Here is a 20,113-nt window from a genome sequence, read left to right on the forward strand (position 1 = left end):
CACAGGGATCCTCCAAGGGAAATGGAAAATACCCCATTTATGAGCTGCTTCAGGCTGGAGCTCAAGGCTGGGAAGAGAAGCAGGGAGAGCTGTGCAGGCACCAGCCCCACTGTCTACTTCTCACTAGCAGGAATCTCCTTCCCTGTCAGAGTCATGGGATGAGGGCTCAATCACAGCGCTGGGCTCCAGCTGGGGATTTTAGAGATTGCTCATAAACGTGGAATGAAAAGTGTTCATGTGCACAAAAGACAGAAGGAGGGATCTGTGAATTCTGCAAGGCACTGCCTGTGGAAAAGATACATCCTGAGCCTTTGGATCCTGGCAAAGCCCCTTGAGGAGAACGTGGAATTTTCCCTGCCCAAACAACAATGGCTGTATTTGTTTAAAAAAGGGGAAAAAAGGTTGGGAAGCCAGCAGACGTAGAGCCCCGATGAGGAAGAAAAGGAGCGTTGTACACAGGATACTGGGGAAGCTGCTCCAAACCAGCCTGTCCTCAGGCAGAGATGTCCCTGCTGGCTCAGCAGTGGCTCCAGGGAGGACTTGCTGTGGGATGGGCAGTGTGGGAGAAGGGGATTTGGGACGCACTCCTGGCTTCAGCAAGATGCATGTTCTTGGCATCTCCCGGGGCTGGCACTTAAATGGGGAAAAACAAACAAACATGTTCAAAGGCATGTAGGAGGAATGATATGTCTCTTGGAAGAGTTCCTCTTCTTCCACAGGGCAAAAAAAGCACCCTGCAAGAGAATGAGAGCTCCCTGCGAACAGGAGGAAGCTGAATGGGAGAACTGCATCTGCTGGATTGTTCTTTGCCTTCTGTCAGGGGAAAAAAAAGTTAGACAAAGAAATGAAGTTTGATTCAAGATGCAGCAGGCCAGAGACAGGCAGCCAAGCAGGAATGGGTTTCTTTAGCCTAAGAATCATAGAATGATTTTGGTGTGAAGGGATTTTGAAGCTCATCCAGTTCCAACCCCCTGCCATGGGCAGGGACACCTTCCACCATCCCAGGTTCAAACACCCAGATGGAGGAGAAGGGGAATTATGCTCGCTGCATCTGACACTGAGTTTTAACCTGCAACTATTTAATGGAAAACACTTTCCTTCCTTTCTACACTTCACTCAGATGGCCTGGGTGGGAGATGGGCTCTGGAAACCCTCCTGTGGCAGAGCAATCCCACCCCAGACCTCACTATGGAGTTGTACACAGAGCAGGTCAGGAGATGTTGCTCCACCATTGCCCCCCTTGGCCTCAGGAGGATGAGTCCAGCCCTGGTTTTCCAGGAATGAAGAGCATGGCCACCAGCTCTCCAGAGGGATTGCAGGTTTCACCCCCTCTGTGTGCTGCCTTTGACCCCTGGGATGGGGTTAGGAGAGCGAGGTGAGCCAGCCCCAATACTCACTTGGGGTCGTGTCTCCCTCCCTTTCCAAACCACATGCTTTTGGCTCAGCTTGCCCATCTCCCTCTGAGCTCTGGATTTCCCTCCACAGCCCAAAGAATGCGTAGACAAACCTGTTTTCCCTTATGGCTCTGCTCATAGTGGAAGAAAATAATGAACAAACAGGTTTTGGGTATGCAATCTTTAGAGGAATTGTATCAGGACTTTTGCATTTGCTCTCTTGTTTTTGGTCATGCTGCAGAAAACCATGGTAAATATTCTATATATGGGATTTTGGACAGTTTTTCTAGCTATGTACACAGCAGCTGGGAAAAATATCCTCCAACCCCCCTACATTTTGCATGTGCAGAGGTTTCATTACAGTTAACATTACTTGTTAATCATATTTTGTTGAGTTCATCATTCACCTCCTTGTAAATGCCAGGAGAGGTAGAGGCAGAAGGAAGAAAAATGTCGAGCTCTGATGCTTCTCCCCCAAATCACTGAACTATTCTATAATTCTTTTATTCATAACCATGGCTTATCACTTGAAAATCTCAATTTGCACTGAGCAAATTATGCTGTAACTGGCCAGCATATTTTATTTATTTTTAATAACTTCACTTACTGTGTGGCTGCAGACTGCACATCACATGGCACACACTGGACATGAGATCCTGGGTATCTTTCCCAAAGGCTGCGAACCCTAGGCTGACTTATTCGTTCTTCTGGCTTACAGGGACACCTTTTATTCCTTCTTTAGCCTTTTGAGCATTCACGTGTCTGGCATATGAACATTGCAGCAGTCACATGGTGCTGTGAGCACAGGGGGTTCAACTTGTGCTCCACTTCACAGAGAGAAAAAAGAAAAACATGAGACACAAGATAGACTGGCATGGCCAAGGTCTGGCGATTCTTTACCCTGTCAAAATTTGGGCCATCCTTGGAAAGGGCATCAAAAAAGCCCTGGAAGAGGTGGGAACTGGAAACAGAAGAAGGGCTGAATCCTGCATCAACTCCTTTGGTCCTTGGCATGTTAACAGCCAGCAGGGCCAGAAATTCCAGGTTTGCAGATAATGCTGAGTAGTTTCAGTAACCAAAATCCACAGTGCTGGTGAGGAACTCCAGGAGGACCTCACAACAAACAAAAAGGTGGCAGGTGAGCATCGGGGTAGGTTAATTTAAAGACATCCACCCGAGGAAAAATAACCCAACCTGGGTGTACATGATGCTAAACTTGGAAATGGTAGCTACCAGGAAATGGATCGCTGACAGCTCTCTCAAATCATCAGCTCAATGTGCAGGGACTGCCAAAAACTCAGAAAAGCATATGGGTACAGAGAAAACAGCTCTGTTTTGCTGCTGAGCACAACATTGGTGTGCCCTCACCTCAGAACCTGGGTGAGGTGCTGGTCTCCAGTGCCTGAGGACAAGTCAGTAGAGAGTGGCCAAGGGGACTCCTTCCTTTTAGGTTGGACAAGGTAAGAAATCCCAAAGTTAGAAATAAAAGAACCAAGCAGGGTGTCCCTTCCAAGAGGCTGAGCACCGTGAGGGGACAGGGGTTCACTTGGGGAACCACCAGCAGAGAGTGGCCAGGTTTACTCAATCCTCCTCCCACTGGTGGAGATAAAGTACTGGGATAAGTGATCCATCATCTGCCCCGTTCCAACTCCTCACCTGTACCTGGCTGCAGCTGACAGCTCAGACCTAAGGTGAGTACGAGAATAAGGAGCAGCTGACAGATGTTTCCCAGAAGAGTCTCCTAGACACCAAGCATTTGTAGCTCACAGAGTTCCCAACCCAGAGGTGGTGTTTTACTTGGGATGAATTCTACTTTTTTCTTTCTTTTTTTTTTTAATTAGAAAAAAAAAAGAGCAAAGAAGACTTTGAAGTCAAACTCTGTTATTAGAGGTGATACGCCAGCCATGGGTAGGTGCCAACTGCAAGACTTTATTTTGACTGCTGTTTCATGAGGAAAGCTGGCAGCTGGGAGCACAGGGAGGCATGTCCTGAAGAAGGTGAAGAATTCAGCCAGACTGTTTTCAACAGGCTCTTTGATGCTGGGCGGCTAAGAACACAGAGCAGGGCTTTCTGCATGCACTGTGACAAAATACCCTTCAATGATTGTCTTCTGGGTCACCCTGGGCTACAGCTTGAACCCCAACACAGAATCACCGAGGTTGGAAAAGATCTCCAAAATCGAGTCCAAGCTGAGCCCGATGCCCACCTTGTCCCCAGCCCAGAGCACTGAGTGCCACACCCAGGCCTTCCTTGGGCACCTCCAGGGATGGGCACTCCAAACCTCCCTGGGCAGCCCCTTCCAGTGCTTTTGCTGGAACTTTTTTACTTCTGGAAGACACAATAATGTGGGTTGCATGGATCAGGGTACTTCTACTACCATGAAATTTCGCTTTTGTGCTGGGGGAGGAAAATAAACAAGTTTCTTTTAGCCTCTCATTTGGAGCCATCTCTGATCACCCACGCAAAAGACAACCAAGTTTTCAGTCTAAATGAAGAAAACAGTTCTGTGTTCAGGAAAAAGAGGATGGAAGACTTGTACAGGTAGAGGTGTGACAAGAGGACAATTAGTGCTCTGCAGCCATGGTGTGAGAAAAGACACTCAGGGGAAAAAAAAAATCCCACATTCACCATGACAGCCCACACTTTATTTTCATGCAAAATAAGTAACTGCCTCAGGATCACAGGCACGATGTAGCACTACCCCTGTCCGTGGCAGGGGGTTGGAAGTGGATGACCTTTAAGGTCCCTTCCAACCCAAACCATTCTATGATTCTCTTCTTTCACAGGGACAAGGAAAAGTAAGGCTGAAGGACAAGGAAAAAGAAGTCTGCAACTGTCTGGGGAAGTCCAGGGCCATGCTGCAAGGCACATGCCTACCCTTCCAACTCCTCCTGATTAGAAAGGCACATTCCCCAAAAAACTCCAAAAGCCCATGCTTTTTCACATGGTGACTACACCAAAACCAGCACCAAGACAGTTTGGTAGAAAGATCAAGAGGCTTAGGGGCGTCATAATTTAATCTCTGTGGTTTTTACTTTTTAAATATGTGCAAAGTTTTCCGTATTTCCTGCTTCTCTGAAAGGTGGAGGGATGAAGAAAAGGATGGAGACAGCAGGGTTCCTTTGTACAGGACAGGAACAGTTCAAGCCAAAATTGTCTTCCCACCTCTGTTCTTCCATATCTTCCCCCGTCACTTTACACAGCCTTTCACACCACAGAACTGCCAGTTTTCTTTCAGAGGCACAACACAAAGGTGTTAACTTGAATTTATATCCAAAGAGAGAGTGGTGGCATCCATCTAGCTCAGCTCAAGCCCATCAGCCTCTGCATTCTTGCACTGTTTTCTCCAATAAGCCCTAAGCCTGGCTGGTTATTTTCTTTTTGGGTTATTTTTTTCATCCTGCAGCTGTTGAGGGTGGTGGTAGCAGGATGGACAAGGGTTGAACCAACAAACACGAAAGGAACTCCTCTGAAACCTTCCAAATCAAAAAGCACACACAACATTTTCTTTACAAGAGGTTTTAATGAAGACTCATATTTTTAAACCTCTCACACTGTACAACACATGTAACTGTACATCAAGCTCAGATAAAAAATAAAGCTTTCTTACAAAGTACATTTTTCCAGTGATTTTTTTCCTTTTTCTTTTTTTGCAGTAAAAATAGCTGCTACATAAAACCCTCCTGATCTTTGAAAAGGAGTCACAGTTATTTCCAAAAATAGAATTCGTATTTTAATCATACAGAATAAACTGCAGGAAGAGACAAGTGAACTGAAAAAATAAGGCTTGTATATAAATTTTTTTTTAAAAGTACATGCATAGAAGTTGAAAAACATATGCCATTTATAAAGAAAAGAAGGTAATTTTACCTATACTAATATTTTCATTTTTCAGTTACAGAAGAAACCACAAACAGGCCCTTTCATGTCCCAGAATACAACATTAGTTTCCTGTAAAAATGCCAAAATGCACAAAGAATTGCCAGCTTCAGTCTTGGCAAAATCCTGGGCCCAGCCTCCCTCCCTGCCCCCCCAAATGCATGCACACTGAGCATAAAACTTCTGCTGTCTCTCAGGCCAATTAAATATTTGCAGAAGGTTGTATATCCTAGACAAACATGAAAAAAAAAAAAAAGCCCCACATTTGATAAGTTTACATTCATCCTATTTCAAAACACACATACAATTAGTTTAATTTACACTATACAGTATCTGTTAAATAGGAACATCAGAGTTTCCAAAGGAATCACAGAATATATACAAACTGAATATTGAAATGGTATGATTTTCCTTCCCTTCTTTTAAAGGGTGGGGGTTTTTTGTTAACAGTTGCTACATCTGGTTTTGGACACAAGAGTGTTTATGTACCTATGCAGCACATTTCTGGAGTAGTAACAATAATAACAACAACAATAAAACGTGCTTTAAAACAAAACTAATACCAGTCTCCTTACCGCTCATTTAAAATAAATTAGTTAGTTTGTTTGTTTTTAAATAAACTGCATGATACAAGATGTAAGCGAGGACAGCGGTGCTTCAAAAACATCCGAGCAAGAGTTCTGCTGCATCGCTGCTTTCTCCCAGCCAACCTTTGGTTTCAAAGCCAACCCATCCTCACACGGCAGTAAACGCTTCGTAGGGCAGGGCAGGCAGCTGAAATGCTGACCCCAGGAGCATTCCCGCGTCTCCACGCCAGAGCCAGGGCTGTGCCCGCTCCCACAGAGCCCCACCGACCACACCGGGCCGCTTCCATCCAGCTCTCCGCGGTTACAAAACGGGTGAAGGCGCTGCTTTGCCGGCAGCCTCTCCCCCGCGCGCGGCGGGCCCGGCTGCGGCGGCTCCCGGCATTGTCCCCACGCGTGATTCCAGCCGGCGGCTCGCGGGGCCGGGATCAGTCCTCGGTGTCGGGCTGCACGCCCAGCATGGCGTGCAGCTCCTCGGGGGTGTAGCCCAGCAGGTTGTGCAGGTCGCACACGAAGCGGTACACGTAGCGCTTCCCCGACGTCTTGTGGATGATGTTCTTGTCGTAGTAGTAGCGCAGGCCCCGGCTCAGCTTCTCGTAGTTCATCTTGGGCTTGTTCTTCCTCCTCCCCCACCTCCGTGCCACCTGCCAGAAAGCAAAAGCAAAAGGGGTTTGTTCCAGCTCGTGTTCTTCTTGGGTTTTATTTCAGCCACTTTCTCGGGCCAGAGCTTTTTCTTTGCTTTGCATGTCCCAACCTCGCGAGAGAGGAGTTGGTGAGTGAACCCACAAGGGACTTCAACAGCAGCTTCAGGAGAAAGGGGCTGACAGCAAAGGACACCAGTTTGTAGGGGATGGGCTAAAATATGCGTAAGGAGGTCAAGTTTATGGAGAAATGGCAGAATATCCCAAGTTGGCAGTGTCCCACAGGCATCAAAATCTAATTCCTGGCCCTGCACAGGACAGCTCCAAGAAACACAGAATATCCTGAGCTGGAAGGGACCCACGAGGATCACAGAGTCAACCAGGTTAGAGAAGATCGAGCCCAACATATGACCCAACACCACCCTGCCAACCAGACCACAGCACATAGACATAGCCACATCCATTCTTTTCTTAAACACCTCCAGGGATGGTGACTCCACCACCAGTCCAACTCCTGGCCCTGCACAAGACAACCCCAAGAATCACAGAATACCCTGAATTGGAAGATCCCTGCTAAGATCATCAAAGTCCAGCTCCTGGCCCTACACAGGGCAACACCAACAATCCCATCCTGTGCCTGAGAGTGTTGCTCCAACTCCCAGAGCTCTGGCACAATCTGCTCTCTCAAAGAAACACTATTTTACCACTGATTTGCTATCAGGCAGCAGGGGACAAATCTTTACTGGAAGTTCAGTGCTATGAAGTTCCTGATTTCTCTCCCCTCCTTTTTTTTTTTTTTTAAATAAGAAAGTTCCACTGGACTTTTCATCTCATCTCTTAATACAGTAATTTTCCTACTGGAAACGGCATCAGAAAATGAAAAGGCATTTTGTTTCTTTTTAGTGACTGAAGTTCCCAAAATACTTCAAAAGCAGCACTACCATATTTGATGTGCAGCTAAACACACACCTATATCCAGGACTGGGCCCACAGATGTCAGACCAGACCCCAAATCTTCATTTTCACCCCAATTAGCCACATACCTCATCCGGGTCAGCAAGTTTGAATTCCCATCCATCTCCTGTCCAGCTAATGAATGACTGACAGGACTTGTCAGTCAGTAACTCCAGAAGGAATTGCCACAGCTGGATAGGTCCACTGCCTGTTGGGAAAGAGGAGACACACAAAAACCACGAGTTAATACCCCTGCCAGCTCCAACCACAACCAACATACATGATCAGACTAGTATCATAGACCTCAAAATTAATCTGATTTATCTTTTTTATAGATCAGAAAGAAACCTAAAGTTTTACTCCATAGCACAAATCTGCTTCCACCTATGTAAAAATGAAGTCAAGTTTTTCATGGAAACAAAGGATTTGAAGCAAGTTATGGCTTTCCCTTCATATGGATCCTTTAACCCTCACTCCCATCTCCCAACAGCTGCATTTCCAGCTCCAGGGCTTGTCCTGAAGTCCTTGACTTGGCAAACATTCTACAGGAAAAAACCAATTTCAGCAAGGACTACAGCAACAAGGCCTTCACAACACCTGTGGGAATTCTCAAATCTGGGAGATTTTGTCCAAGCTCCCCTCTTTCTCAAACAGATCAAAAAGCACATTTGATTTTCACTTGATCTGACACGCCTGCCTGCTCCTTGCTTTGGGTGAATAATCCACGAGGACTTTCTTTAGTAACATATGAAATCAAAATTATTTGTGACTAGTGGTCTCCACCACCATGGCACACACTTAATGTTACACAAAAAAAGGAGTGACCATTTTGCCTCACTACTCACCAGTAAAGCCAGCCAGGATGGCTGCTGGTATAACTGGTTTCCCTTGCTCCACAGGATCACTCCGTTCCTGAATGTAGTCTTTGAAGGACATGGTAGGTTTGCTCAGACACAGGGACTGGCTGCAGTCATCCTCGAAGCTCTCGTAGGATGGCACACGCTGCAAATCCACCAGGGAAGATTGGCTGTTCCAGGACTGCAGCATGGAATCCGAGCTCTCATAGCTCTCAGCACCACTGTCACTGGATTCATGTTCTCTCAGCTTGCCTTTATCAAATAAAACAATAAAAGAAATAAAATAGAAAGTGTTGGTGGGTTGCTTTTTTTTTTTTTTCCTCCCCCTCAATCCAGCCTGTCCATGTAAATCACATAAAGGAGCAAGAGACATTCAGGATATGGCCCTGGCCCTGTGTTTATCATGCAGATAATGACTCACCAGCATTATCCATCAGCAAATTGAGATTACTCCTTGGGAAATCTTGATTTACTGCACAGTAGTTCACACCAACAGCATCTGCTTGGGTTTTAGGGAACAATGGGAACTCTTGTTCTGGGTTGAGGAGATTCGGCGCTGTGGAAGTCTGACAGACGTCAGTCAGGAGACTGGGTTTGGGATAACTGAGGGGTTTAGGGTATCCAGGCATTTGCATTCCATAGGAATTCTGATCTACATTAACAGCTGAAAAAAGAAATGAAAGAATTAAGATGATTTTTCCCTGGAGACCCTTAAACAAACTAATACACTAAATACACCAAATCAGATTCTGTAAATCCCCCTCTGCAACCTGCCAGCCACAAACGCCCATTGTTCGCTCTTCAAGGAAACTACAGAAAAAACCAGGGAAGTTTAAGTGGTTTTGAGCAAGGCTCTCATCACTAAGTAGTGTAATCAGGCTGAGCTGAAGCCTGACTGTGGTAGAATAAAACACAACATCAATCAAACAATCCGAGGGAGCCAGCACTGCATCCCACACACTTCCAGCAGCTCTAGCACACTTCCAGAGCCTTTAAAAAGGCCTAAACATAACTCGTGCTGCTCCCCAGTTTTTGACTTGGTTTGCTAGAGATGGGAGTGGTCATTCTGCTCCACAGATGTAGGTTTGGCATAGCAAGAGGAAATTTAATTTTCTCAGAGCCTTTGCTCTTCAAAAGATTTCCGATATAAATTAGATGACAATTGAACAATACAAGGAAAGAAGGCTGGAGCAGCTGAAGTGAAATGTTCTCCTCAAGCACAGTAACTATTCTGGTGCTTTTTGGTTTTACCTTGGAATCTGTGACATGCTTAGAATAAACTGAGAGATGCAAAATACACATTTCTAAAAATACTTACTTAAGGAATTATTATTGACCCAGTGAGGAACTGAGGTGAGGTGAGAGTTCTCCACATACTGATCCTGTGATTTCTCTTGGCTGTCTGGGGAGAGGACAAAAAGAGAAATTTGGGTTTATGGTTTTAAAGATCCAACCTGTATGCCAAGGAAAGCTTCTGACTCTTGGGAGTATTTTGGGGTCAGCATTAACAAAAATTTTAGTATCACACTGTATTTGTATTGCATTCTCTCTCATGATAGAAATCACACCAAAAAACCCAACCAACTTGCAACAGGCTTTAGACCATCACACCAATTGAATTTTAACGTAAAACTTAAAACCAACAATAACTGCAGTGTGCTTTAAGGTCCAACTGTTGGTTAACTTCGTATTTCTGGGGTTAACTGTTTTATTTATGGGGTGCTTACAGTGGTGTAACTTACCCCAATCTCATTTATTCCAGTGATTTTCCCAAATAAAACCTGCCCACAAATGTCCTCAGCCTGCACAAAGAATGTCTGCAGCTATCTGCATCTGTGCTTTGCATACCAAGGATGTCCTGATAGTGCTGATAATGCTTTTATTAACCAAGTTTTAAAGTTCATTTCGAGTTTCATAGGCAATAAAAGCCCTTCATAGTGAAACCAGTGTTGAAATCGAGTGCCATTCCTGTTTCTGTTAGGAGAGCCCTAAACCAAAAGCTCTTTCTGGCTCTCTAACTACCTTTTATCATCTGTTCCAGGTGTTCCCACAGAATATCACCCACATAGTCAGGTGCCAGTTCCAGGAAACGCTCCTTGCCCAGGTTGCACAAGTCTTGGCCACTCATAAGAAACTGATGGAAGTTCACATTTGCCAAGCTGAACTCATTGGTAGCCCATGAAAGCCACTGGCAAACTTGCTGTTCAGTCCACAGCCAGGGATCTGCAAGACAGGAAGGATCCAACATTTAGAGATAACTCCTGGCCCCTGACAAAAAAGAATCTTCCTTAGAAAGCAGTGAATTAAAAAAAAACCCCAAAATTGTTTAGCCAAGTTATTTAGTTCTGAATGAATTCAGAATGAATGTATTCTTGAATTAAATAAAAAAAAATAACCCAGTCCTCTCTTTTCTTTCTGCATTCACTTGCAACCAGAGATGTCCTCAGCTTGCTTGATTCTCTCTCAGGCTGCCAAAGCATGAGCTCTCCATGCACCCATTTTTAACACCAGCAAGTCTGGCCTTTCCAAGGCAAGCTGTGCCAGATTCACATAGGATCCATTCTTGTATTTCCTACTGACATCATTCTTTCCTTTTCAAAGAGCTGCTATTCAGCCTCCTCCTTAGCATTAAAAAAAAAAAAAAAAAAAAGAAAAAAAAAAAAAGAGCTTATAAATAGCAAACACTTACTATTTGGGATACCCAGCCGACACTGTTCCTTTGTGAAACCACTGAAAGTATCTTTCAGGGCCTGACTCATCACAGCCTTGCTGCACGGGGTTAACAGAGGCAATTCACAGTTGTTCGACTCTGCAAGAAAAGAAAAGGGGTGGAGGGGAGGAAGAAGACACATTAACTTCAGGCCACTGAAAGGAGTGACTGGCTTTTGCTATCTAAAGAATTAAAAAAAAAAAAAAAAGATGCTAGAAAGTAGAAAGTTGGTGTTTTAAAACCAGAGATCACCATGCTCTAAAATCTCTGTGCTACTCCTTTGATAAGATTGCATGGCTAATTAAGAGCTTTGCAGCTTTCCATGCATAGATCTTACTCTCAGTAGTTACATAAAGTGCCTTTGTTGCAGGGAAACTTCACTATTACTTTTTTTTTTTCTTAAGGGAAATGAGACTGCTTCTTCCTATCTTACCACCTACAATTTGCCCCCAGACTTCTTCGCAACTCTAGACAATCTTCACTTTATTTGAGAGCTAAGTAACTGACAGCAGGGTTGTGAAGAGCCAGCTTGCACTGTTTAACACTGCATTTCAGACCTTATCACATCACCCAAGGACATGGTGCAAAGGATTATCCCATCATCTGGGCCAAACAAGTGTGACTGGCAACAAGCTGGGGGTGAATAATGCATCAAACCACAAAGTTGGCACCACTACGCGTCAGTATAAATAACTAAGCTGCCTCACTGACTTTCAATTTTACTAGCAGATTCTATTTCAAGGATGAATTTGGCTCCCACTCCGTTTTTCTTATTCGTCAGTTTTCACCAGAAGATGCCTCATTTTATCACAGAATGATGTCACTGAATGCTTTGGGCTGGAAGGGACCTTCAAGTTCCATCATCCAGTCCCACCCCTGCCACGGGCAGGGACACCTTCCACTATCCCAGGCTGCCCTTGGCAGACTCCAAGTCAGTTCAGAGCTGTGCAGCTCTTCTTGCTCTCCCAGACTATCTACAGGCTCCACTTGCGTTTCACTTCTGTTTTTACCACACCCTTCCTAATATCTGCAAGGCCTTGCTTTGCTGACCAGAGCAGGTGACTGATTAGGATCACATTAGAACAAAGGAGCTGTGGTTTTCTGGGTTTGAGGGCTGGAGGCTTTTTTCCCTACCCTAAGGGGAGATAAAAGCAGCATCAGGTAAAATATCTACATTTTGTCAGGGATTTTAGGCAAGGATTTGTATGGCACTCTCAGTGGGGTACTGTCCTACACACACACAAAAAAAATTTAAAATCTCTTTAAACATCCCCACCCTGTTTTTTAAGGTATGGAATAAAACATTATTTGATTTAACACCACAGAATCAAAAAAGGAGCTTGCAGAATACCTGCACTTTAATTATGTTCGAGATGTTGCAAATTTAAATACACAAACCCCTTTTTTTAAAGATTTTTAAACTCTTAACTCTGCTTTAATGACTACTAAGGCTTCTTCCATGAAAAATCACTCTATTCGGCTACTGCATCCCAGTTCCTATTGCTTTTCAGTACAGAAAACAACAACTACCTACAAAGAAATTCACATGAATAAAATCAAGCACGTACACACAAGCCTATGTATTAAACCACTTCTTTCCAGGGAAATCCACATTGCACTTGTAAAAGCACACCCAGGAAACATTAGTGAGACCCCACCAATTCCTGATCTGCTGACTGGACTGAGGAGCAAAGTGAGGAGTTACCATAAGAAGTGGAATCAAATCCTGTCGGCACTTCCTGAAGCGTTTGGTCCTCGTTGAGTGAGAAAAAATACCCAGCGAAAAGCGAGTTGGAGCTGTCAAAGGTGTCAAACGCTGGCTGACGCTGCAAAGCACCAGAATAAACACAGAACAACGTAAGCATTTTGCTGGAGAACTGTGAACTCCAGTGCTAGGAAGTGTCTGGGTTTGGTTTCCTAGATCTGGAGATCGCGCACAACCACTACCCTGAATCAGCTTTGAAACAACCACAACGAGGGCACAGCTTCTGGTACGTGAGCAAACCCAGTGATAAGGGCGAGGTGGGGGATGTTCTGCAGCTCACAGCAAAGCCAAATAAGGATATTCTTAGTTTTTTCCTGTAATTGAGGCTTTTAACAATAGACAATCTGCATGTGTGTATAAAATACATATTTCTTTCCAGGTACCTTTTAAAGAAAGCCTCATTTCCTTAACCCTTTAAAAGTTGATTATCCACTTGATGAGTATTTGATGGCAGATCAGTAAGTTTTGGGAAAACTGCCAGTGCAAAACCTACAGTAGATACCTACAGTAGACGCTTTTTTTTTATTTTCTAAAGGATCAAACTCATCTGAACCACATCACTTGAAGCTATACCAGCTTTACAGAACTTGAGGAAGGATGTTACAGCAACTTTTACTTCTGCTTTACTGAATTCGCCAGCAACCACATTTTGAAGTCTTTCCAGTGCTCAGATGCTCAGTGAAACACTTCGAGTTTCATTTTACAGAAAAGGATAAACAAGACTGATAAAAATATTCCAGATAAAAGTGGATTCTACTGATATACTGACGACATTCAAGAAGTATTGTTATATTTTGAAAACCTAACTCCTTTCAAACTTGACTTGTGCCAATTGCGTATGCCAGAAATACTGGTATGAGTTTACTACATTCCCCCCAACCACTTTAGTCTTTGGGGGGGCAGAAGGAATGTGAAATAATTTCAAAAGCAACTTATGAAACTTGCCTGTTAGTCACAGGGAAACAATATCTGCAAGATCTTGAGGCAAAGATGAATAAAAGTTGCCACTGAGATTTTTTTTAGAGGCACCTGAGGATAGAACATTGCTCTGGAAAGCTGCAGCTGGCTCTGGGCAGCTCCTGCCCTTCAGAGAGCTGGAGACAAAGGCAACTCACAAATGCTTATTTGGTTTAGGCAAACACTGATTTGCCAGTTTGTGCCAAAGGAGTGGATTTAACTGAGGACAAGGCAAGGATTTTTCAGGGCACCATTCACATGCAGTGCAAAAGCAACCTAAACTGTATTCCTGGAACAGCAAATTAGGATTAATATTCCTCACAGTCCCTAACTTTTCATGTCACCACAAACAGTATCAAGCCTCATTTAATGGGTTCAGAAATCTCCTGGCCAGCAGGGACGAATTGTGGGCCTCTGGTTCAGGTACTCCCCAAATCAAGTCAAAGTCAGCCCCTGGAAAGGCTCATCTCTGAATAAAACAAGTTAATAACAGCTGCCAAATCTGCTGGTAAAAGATTCCTTATATATTACTAGATAAAAGCTCTGACTCACTGCTAGCACCTAAAAGAAAGGGCAAGTTCTTTCAACACAATCTGGAAACTCCTGCATTTTGTGTAAATAGCTGACCCTTATCCTGAGTCACTGGAAAAAATGCTGTGGCATGTGAATGAGTAAAATCCATACCGTGCTGGTTTCATATTTCAAAAGGGAGAAAATTATTGTGTAAGCACGTTCTTGATTTAATAGTAGTAAAAGAGATAAAAAACAATGCAGAACGAATTCTGCTTGTCCTATCAGTTATACAACTACTTCATCTGGCTTTTCAATACACGTAATTATTGCAGAATGAAATAAAATGGAATGTGAACAGCTACAGCTTAGCAGAATACAAGTCTCTGACTTAATTCTATGACAACGGAACACTGAGTAACTGCTTAGAGCAACCACTGTGCTAAGAGCACACAGATGTTAAACTGGGAGATCTCCTGGATATTTTTGTGAGGAGGAAAAAAAGGTAAGAGGGGACCCTTGATGATAAAGCATCAGAGCAGTCAGCATCCCAGAGCCTCACTGATTCTTAAAACCATGGTCATTCCTCAAAGCTAATGAGAGCAGAAAGGGTCTCCCTAACCTTTATTTGGTTTACATTAATCAATGCTGTGTAAAAAATTGATACTGGGATTAAAAAGGAACTTGCAGGAATGGGGTGAGGGGAAGCCCTTTAAGACTGAGTCTTCACAGCCTGCTGACCTCAGTTTGTAAATTCCTTTCAAAACGAGAGAACAGACACAGTCTACCTAAAGATAAAATAAATGTCATAGTATCTAGAGTTTTTACAATGTCTTGGACTTCCATTAATAACACCTGCAAGTAGTAAGTGAATAACCTACTTTTATTCCAAACAATGTTCAGGAAGGTACCAAACCTGACCAGTCCTATCAGAACAGGTCTCTGCCAGTCTCATCAAGTCAAAGATACAAACCCACCCCTGTTCCTCATCCTTTAACTTTTATTTTGGCACGAGTTCCACCAACACCACCAAATTTGAGCTCAGTTCTTGTCTACCTGTTTGAAATTCTTAGGATTTAGGGAATGGAGAGAGGCAGCCTTGTTGGGGTAGAGGGTTGAGGGTGCAAGATTTACACCTTTCCTATTTCAGTTCTGCTTTTCACATCTCTGTGGAACTCAGTGGGAATACTCTGGCAGAAGACTACAGAGGAGCAATTAAACCTGTGTTCACTTGGCTCACCCAGTTCCTGTTCTAGCATCGTAGGAACACAATAAAAGCACTGGCTGGGAGATGCCCCAGCTGGGTCTGGAAGTTGACAGCTCCAGGGTACTCACCTTGAGCATTCCTCTGTACATGCTTGACACGGGAGCTACTTGATCCATGTTCCTGATCCCAAAGTCACTCATCTGAAAAACGAGAGGGGCCACATTAAAAACACTGCCACAGGAGGAGGAAGCAGATGTTAACACATGTATCTGAGTGCTCCAGCACGGAGTGTGGAGCAGCTTTGGGAATGAGATACAGGAAAAGCTTTTCCTTCTCACTGCCGACATCCCAACCACACAGGGCAGTTCCCAGCTTGTTTTTCAACTGGAAAAGCTTTCACAAAACTTGTGTTTGTCTGAGAAGCCCACAGGAATTCCCTTGCCCACCGAGTACCTGTCCCTCTGGGATATTTTCCAACTTTTCACCCATTATCTTAGGTAATCAGTTTTGTGTTATTTTTGCTTACTCTATTCCCTCTCACAGGCCATGATTCACTTCAGACTCTGGCTTTCAGAGGAAGAGGAGTGACAGAGTGACACCGTGATACACCTTCACCTCCTGCATTCACCCTTTCATGAATAATCAGTTAAGCCAATTCCCAGCATCCCCAACCTCCTGCCCTTACTACTTTACTCCAAGCCGTGTTATCTTGCACATCTTCTAAACACAGGATTAACATATTTATAAAGCTTTAGAGGGCCTAAGTTTTAACTGAAAAGGGGTTTATGCAGTAAAATACCCTTTTTAAAGGGCTGATAATGGGACCACTATCAGTATGCTCACGCCATTGAAGTCAAAGCTTTATCATATTGCCTTTATTACCAGGAACAGAGTTGTGTGAGGCCTGTGTAACTTTTCTCCTGTATATCACTTAAGGAAAAGAGTGATAAGATTCAGATCCTCTGACTGACCTACTGGTAAGATCAAACATAAGGAATAAAGCCAGTTTTATGGCCATTGTTCAGGTTTATCGTGATGCTGCAATTCAGGTGTCAGTGAACGATATCTTATCAAGCTACACTCTTAATTTTCCTTCCCTTTTTTCACAGCAGTGGGCTAAATTATTTTGCTCCACAGCAACTGCCTGAAAACATGCACTCGTACTTAAATAGCCACAGAGGACACTATCAAGATTTCCACAAAACTGTTATCACTTATTACAAGCCAAATCTATCACTCACCATGTTAACACAAGGAAAAAGAAAAACAAAATGCAATTTAAAATTCGGAAAAAAAATCGTAAATTAAGATCTAGCAAAATCAGCCCAGTTAAAAATGGCAACACATTCAAAAGCCGTGCATTATAAACAGAGAGGAGAATAAAAACATCCAACAGCCAAAGTCAAGGAACTCCTTCACCCTCTTAAATAGCTGATCGCTTAAAAATAGTTAAAAAAAACCAGCAAGAGTCCTTAACCTGAAAGGCCTATTTCACCTTCACTGGGCCTTATAATTGAAATAAAATAAATCAACTGACTCTGAAAGGAATATTCATTAATGTTACTCAAAAAGTGCAATCTAGTGAATGATGTTTTTTACCTCAAACAGCACGTACAAATATTTGATCTAAATTACACATCTCATTGAGCAGCAAAGAATTTCACACAGCGTGAGTCTCACTCAGCAAGCATCCTAATCTGTTCATTAAATTTGCCACAGTTTAAACAACTGTTTATCCTTGCATTTGGCTGGGCTTTTAAGAAAGTAAATTTCTAACACTCTTTGTTTTCCCTTTGATTTCTGCTCTGGTGTCCAGAGATAACTGGCTCAAGGATTTGAGCATTTTGAAAATCTTATACGTATATTCTGTAAGTTTAGGTCTGGTCCCTGGTTAGGAGTACAAATAAGATTCCTGGCACTTTGTCTGCAATTCTGACCTCTCCACAAATCCTGTTAGGCACTTCCCCATCCACCAAAAGGGCTGGGATTCTCTCCTTCCTGGGTTTTTTTTTTTTTTTTTTTTTGTTTCTTTAGAGATGTTTAGGGCCCTAAGACAAAAGGATTATACCAAGTGTTGATTACACAGCATTGCTCATTAACCCAAGCCCCTGCTTCTCCACGCTGGGTTTGCTCCGTGGCCTTGCCTGGAAGGAAAGCTTTGGGAAAATGAGACACCGAACTCTGGCTGAATAACACATGGAGATCCTCAGCATGTTTTGCAACACTCCAGCTTTCTTCCTCCAACCGAGGATCTCAAGCAGAGGAATTTCTATACCCTTGGCTCATCCCACATCAGCTTTCTCCCCATCTGCAGCACAAATTTCCAGCCCTGAGATACGAAACCCATAGAGAGATACCACAATAGAAACAGAGCTGGAAAGGCAACTTGGGTTTTCGTGGCACACGAGGGTTAAATCTGGCTTCCTGCTGGACTTAGAAAGCTGCTGTTTTAAGTTCAGAAAAGCCACTAGGGCCCAACACGGTGTGACTGGGCCTCACCTCCGACTCCTCCACTAATGCTGATGACTGCGACTTGCCAGCTATAATTGGTTTAACTGGCAGGACACCTTCCTCAACACCCCCGCATAGCTGAGTGGGTGAACCAGAACAGGGTCAACAGGATCAGGCACTTATTAACTAATACTCCTGAATTCTGATTGCCTTCTTTTCAGCAACAGCCAGGTGCCTGCCCACAGCTGGACGCAGCTGGGCAGCATCCACATGGAGAACTGAAGCGGGCTGGTGTCCCCGATGTATCTGATGTACCTCCAATGCTGTTTTTTAGGTTTGGGGGTTTTTTTTTAGTGGGGGGAGGGAGGAGAGCGGGAAGGGGGAAACGTGCCTGATTGTTGTTTTTTTTTTTTTTTTCTATATGGCAATTTTTTCAGAGAACAAACAGCCTCCACAGGAAGAGGGTCGGAGAGAACCGCGTGCCCCGTGCAGCCCCTGAGCTCCCCGAGCCCCGCCGGGAGCCTGCCTGCCTTCTCACACACATGACACACGCTTCGCCCACATAAAAAAAAAAAACTTCGGTGGGGAGATCACACAGCCCAGTCCCTTTAAAGTCCTAACCAAATCCAGAGCGCGCTGCCCATTAACCCCTTCCTGCCGGGGCGCGCTGCCGCCTCGCCGCGGCATCCCCCGGGGGATGAGCCCCCGGCCGCTTTCCTCAACCCCTCATCGCCGCCGGGCGAGGCTGATCGGGGCGGCTGGGGGCTGTGCTCGGCATCCCCGCGGAGAATCCCCAGCGCCGATGGGTCGGGGCGCATCGGCGTGGAGAAGTCCCGGAGCTCCGACGAGCCGCCCCCCTTTCTCCTTTTCTCCCCGCTCCCTCCCCGCCGCCGCCCCCGCCTCACCTGGCCCCCGGCGCTCCGCCGCTCCTGCGGTCCCTCCCCGGCGGCAGCCCCGGCCCCACACGCGGCGTCCAAGGGAACGCGGCGCCGCTGCCTCTCCGCGAGCCAAAATATCCTCGATGCGGCCGCGCCGGCCAACAACAACAGCGCTGATCCCGGCGGAGAGTCCCGGCGAAAGGAGGGGGGGGGCACAGAAGGGGCGGGATGCGGCAGGGAAGGAAGGCGGGTGCCCGCGGTGCGTGGGCGCTGCCGGCCGGGCGCGGGTGGCCCACGGGGCTGCGCTGGCTCCGCTCGGCTCCGCTCGGCTCCGCGCTGTGCCGCCCGCCCGCCCTCGCAGGCGCTCTTCAGCGGGCGGGGGGAGGCGGCCGGACCCGCCTCCCGCAAGCCCGGCCCCTCCGCTTGTTGTCGTCGCTGGTACCGGCACAGCCGCGCTCGGCCCCGGCTCCGCCAGCGCCGGGGGATGCGGAGTGCGGCTCGGGGAGGAAAAGAGGGGAAAAGCAGTTTTATGTCGTTCCGAGAGACGAATGCTGTTTTTTATTCCTCCCCTCCCCCCTGGTTATGCGTGAGATAATTTATGCTGGACGTTTTCCATGCTTGTTTTTTAATTAATGTCTCTGGTCGAGGCGGGTAAGATTAGGAAAGTTAACCCCTAAAATTCCAAATAGAAATAGTCTGTTTGGACATCAGGAAGAATTTCTTCACAGAAAGGCTGATTAGACATTAGAACTGCCCAGGGAGTTGGTGGAGTCACCATCCCTGGAGGTGTCCAAGGAACAACGGGACGTGGCACTCGGTGCCACGGTTTAATTGACAAAGAGGGGGTCTGTCAAAAGTTGGACTCGATGTTCTCGAGAGATCTTTTCCAACCTGATTCCGCGATTTTCAGAAGAAAACTGAGACGCTTGGTGCTGTGCAACTTCAGTGATTATGTCATGTTGCACCTTCCACAATTATTTTGGGGAGTTCTTAATATAAACGGGATGCGACGCCAAAAAGCTGCAGCCTGTGAATCGCAGATCCTGACGCCACAGCCTGTGAAACAGAGTTGGCGTTCCTCACACCTTGGGAAAAAATTCGGTGGCCCTTGGAAAGTTGCAAGGAGCTCAGTGACACCAAAATATATTTTTCTGCTGAATTTATTTTGTCAAAGTGAGTTCCCCCCTGAGGGGTTGGAGTGACCTGAGGGACAGAGAGGCAGGGGCCTGGGTGGCTTTTCTTAGGTTGGAACCACTTAACTTGCCTGATTCTCTTGCCAAATCACCTACAAATGATTTATAGATGGTATTAAACACTTTGTGTGCA

At 45.2% G+C, this 20,113-nt stretch overlaps 1 protein-coding gene across 1 annotated transcript; it reads right to left on the minus strand.

The window, feature by feature from the left end:
- Positions 1-5,470: 5,470 nt before the first annotated feature.
- On the minus strand, positions 5,471-19,084 carry ETS2 (ETS proto-oncogene 2, transcription factor). Its single transcript, XM_082277663.1, has 10 exons — positions 18,815-19,084; positions 15,587-15,658; positions 12,725-12,845; positions 10,999-11,118; positions 10,332-10,532; positions 9,628-9,711; positions 8,731-8,973; positions 8,298-8,561; positions 7,542-7,660; positions 5,471-6,501 (listed from the first exon to the last, which is right to left on the minus strand). The coding sequence occupies exons 2-10, from the start codon at positions 15,656-15,658 to the stop codon at positions 6,286-6,288; spliced, it is 1,440 nt and encodes a 479-aa protein (XP_082133789.1). The 5' UTR covers positions 18,815-19,084; the 3' UTR covers positions 5,471-6,285.
- Positions 19,085-20,113: the final 1,029 nt, after the last annotated feature.

Source organism: Coloeus monedula, assembly GCF_965178545.1.
Source record: "Coloeus monedula genome assembly, chromosome: 3".
Lineage (NCBI taxonomy): Eukaryota > Metazoa > Chordata > Aves > Passeriformes > Corvidae > Coloeus > Coloeus monedula.